Source organism: Procambarus clarkii, chromosome 20 (genome assembly GCF_040958095.1).
Source record: "Procambarus clarkii isolate CNS0578487 chromosome 20, FALCON_Pclarkii_2.0, whole genome shotgun sequence".
Taxonomy (NCBI): domain Eukaryota; kingdom Metazoa; phylum Arthropoda; class Malacostraca; order Decapoda; family Cambaridae; genus Procambarus; species Procambarus clarkii.
The window spans coordinates 43,751,722-43,753,909 of record NC_091169.1 but is presented as its reverse complement, the minus strand read 5'-3'; the positions used below and the strand labels follow the sequence as shown (position 1 = coordinate 43,753,909).

General features: G+C 50.4%; 1 protein-coding gene across 1 annotated transcript; it reads right to left on the bottom strand.

Annotated features, from left to right (window-relative positions):
* Positions 1–505: 505 nt before the first annotated feature.
* Positions 506–1,771, bottom strand: LOC138366862 (uncharacterized). Its single transcript, XM_069328149.1, has one exon. The coding sequence runs from the start codon at positions 1,769–1,771 to the stop codon at positions 506–508; it is 1,266 nt and encodes a 421-aa protein (XP_069184250.1).
* Positions 1,772–2,188: the final 417 nt, after the last annotated feature.

Here is a 2,188-nt window from a genome sequence, read left to right as displayed (position 1 = left end):
CGGAAGAGGAAGCTGAGGAGGAGGAGGAGGAAGTATATACATGATGAGAAAGGAAAAGTATTGAGAGAAGTTGGAAAAGTATCGAGAGAAAAAGCTAAGAGGAAAAGTAACAAGAGGAACTTTTTTCAAGAGGAATTAGTAGGAAGAGTGAGAGTGATGGGAAAGAGAGAGACGCAGGGGGGAGGAGGGGGGAGGGGGGATAAGTGATGGGAGAGGGATGGGGGCTCGAACCTGAGTGATTGAGATGGGATGACCGGAGCATCTTCCAATACAAGACCCTGGAAGGAGAATACAAGTTGATCCTCTCCCCAAACCCTCCCTCCCTTCTGCCCACTCTTTGGGTCCTACCCACCCGTGGGGCCCACCACTGGACCCACCGCAGGGCCCACCACACCAGGAGTGGGCCAACGACGACACCGTTTAGACCAGCCTCCAGCGACCAGCTAAACTCTGACCATCTCGACCAGTCGGCGCCCCAACACCCAACCACTTCTATATAGACGAGTTACCCATCGTCAAGACTCTTATGATTGGTTATCATGTTGAAGGTCTTGGGGAACGTCTTGAAGGTCTTGGGGAAGGTCTTGGGGAACGTCTTGAAGGTCTTGGGGAAGGTCTTGGTGAAGGTCTTGGTGAAGGTCTTGGGGAAGGTCTTGGTGAAGGTCTTGGGGAAGGTCTTGGTGAAGGTCTTGGGGAAGGTCTTGGTGAAGGTCTTGGTGAAGGTATTGGTGAAGGTCTTGGGGAAGGTCTTGGGGAAGGTCTTGGGGAAGGTCTTGGGGAAGGTCTTGGGGAAGGTCTTGGGGAAGGTCTTGGAGAAGGTCTTGGGGAAGGTCTTGGGGAAGGTCTTGGAGAAGGTCTTGGGGAAGGTCTTGGGGAAGGTCTTGGAGAAGGTCTTGGGGAAGGTCTTGGGGAAGGTCTTGGGGAAGGTCTTGGTGAAGGTCTTGGGGAAGGTCTTGGGGAAGGTCTTGGGGAAGGTCTTTGTGAAGGTCTTGGGGAAGGTCTTGGTGAAGGTCTTGGGGAAGGTCTTGGTGAAGGTCTTGGTGAAGGTCTTGGGGAAGGTCTTGGGGAAGGTCTTGGTGAAGGTCTTGGTGAAGGTCTTGGGGAAGGTCTTGGGGAAGGTCTTGGTGAAGGTCTTGGGGAAGGTCTTGGGGAAGGTCTTGGTGAAGGTCTTGGGGAAGGTCTTGGTGAAGGTCTTGGGGAAGGTCTTGGGAAAGGTCTTGGTGAAGGTCTTGGGGAAGGTCTTGGTGAAGGTCTTGGGGAAGGTCTTGGGGAACGTCTTGAAGGTCTTGGGGAAGGTCTTGGTGAAGGTCTTGGTGAAGGTCTTGGTGAAGGTCTTGGGGAAGGTCTTGGTGAAGGTCTTGGGGAAGGTCTTGGTGAAGGTCTTGGGGAAGGTCTTGGGGAAGGTCTTGGTGAAGGTCTTGGGGAAGGTCTTGGTGAAGGTCTTGGGGAAGGTCTTGGGGAAGGTCTTGGTGAAGGTCTTGGGGAAGGTCTTGGTGAAGGTCTTGGGGAAGGTCTTGGGGAAGGTCTTGGGGAAGGTCTTGGTCTTGGTGAAGGTCTTGGTGAAGGTCTTGGTGAAGGTCTTGGTGAAGGTCTTGGTGAATGTCTTGGTGAAGGTCTTGGTCTTGGTGAAGGTCTTGGTCTTGGTGAAGGTCTTGGTCTTGGTGAAGGTCTTGGTCTTGGTGAAGGTCTTGGTCTTAGTGAAGGTCTTGGTCTTGGTGAAGGTCTTGGTGAAGGTCTTGGGGAAGGTCTTGGGGAAGGTCTTGGTATGCATAATCATTTTTTGTAAAATAAGAGATTTGTTTCTCGTAAGAGATTTTAATTATGCAATGTTTTGATTGGGAGTTATCAATCGCTCAGTTATTTATTTGATATTTTTCCACACTGTGTAACCCTTAATATAGTCTAGGGCAGCTGTATAAATGTCCAGGTACCTTAGTATCACATACCTGGCTCTTGACACACACTGTGTAACCCTTCATATAGTCTAGGGCAGCTGTATAAATGTCCAGGTACCTTAGTATCACACAGCTGGCTCTTGACACACACTGTGTAACCCTTCATATAGTCTAGGGCAGCTGTATAAATGTCCAGGTACCTTAGTATCACACACCTGGCTCTTGACACACACTGTGTAACCCTTAATATAGACTAGGGCAGCTGTATAAATGTCCAGGTACCTTAGTATCAC

Excerpts from the sequence above, each read along its gene's own strand:
- LOC138366862 (XM_069328149.1), bottom strand. The coding sequence starts at position 1,771 with ATGCATACCAAGACCTTCCCCAAGACCTTCCCCAAGACCTTCACCAAG.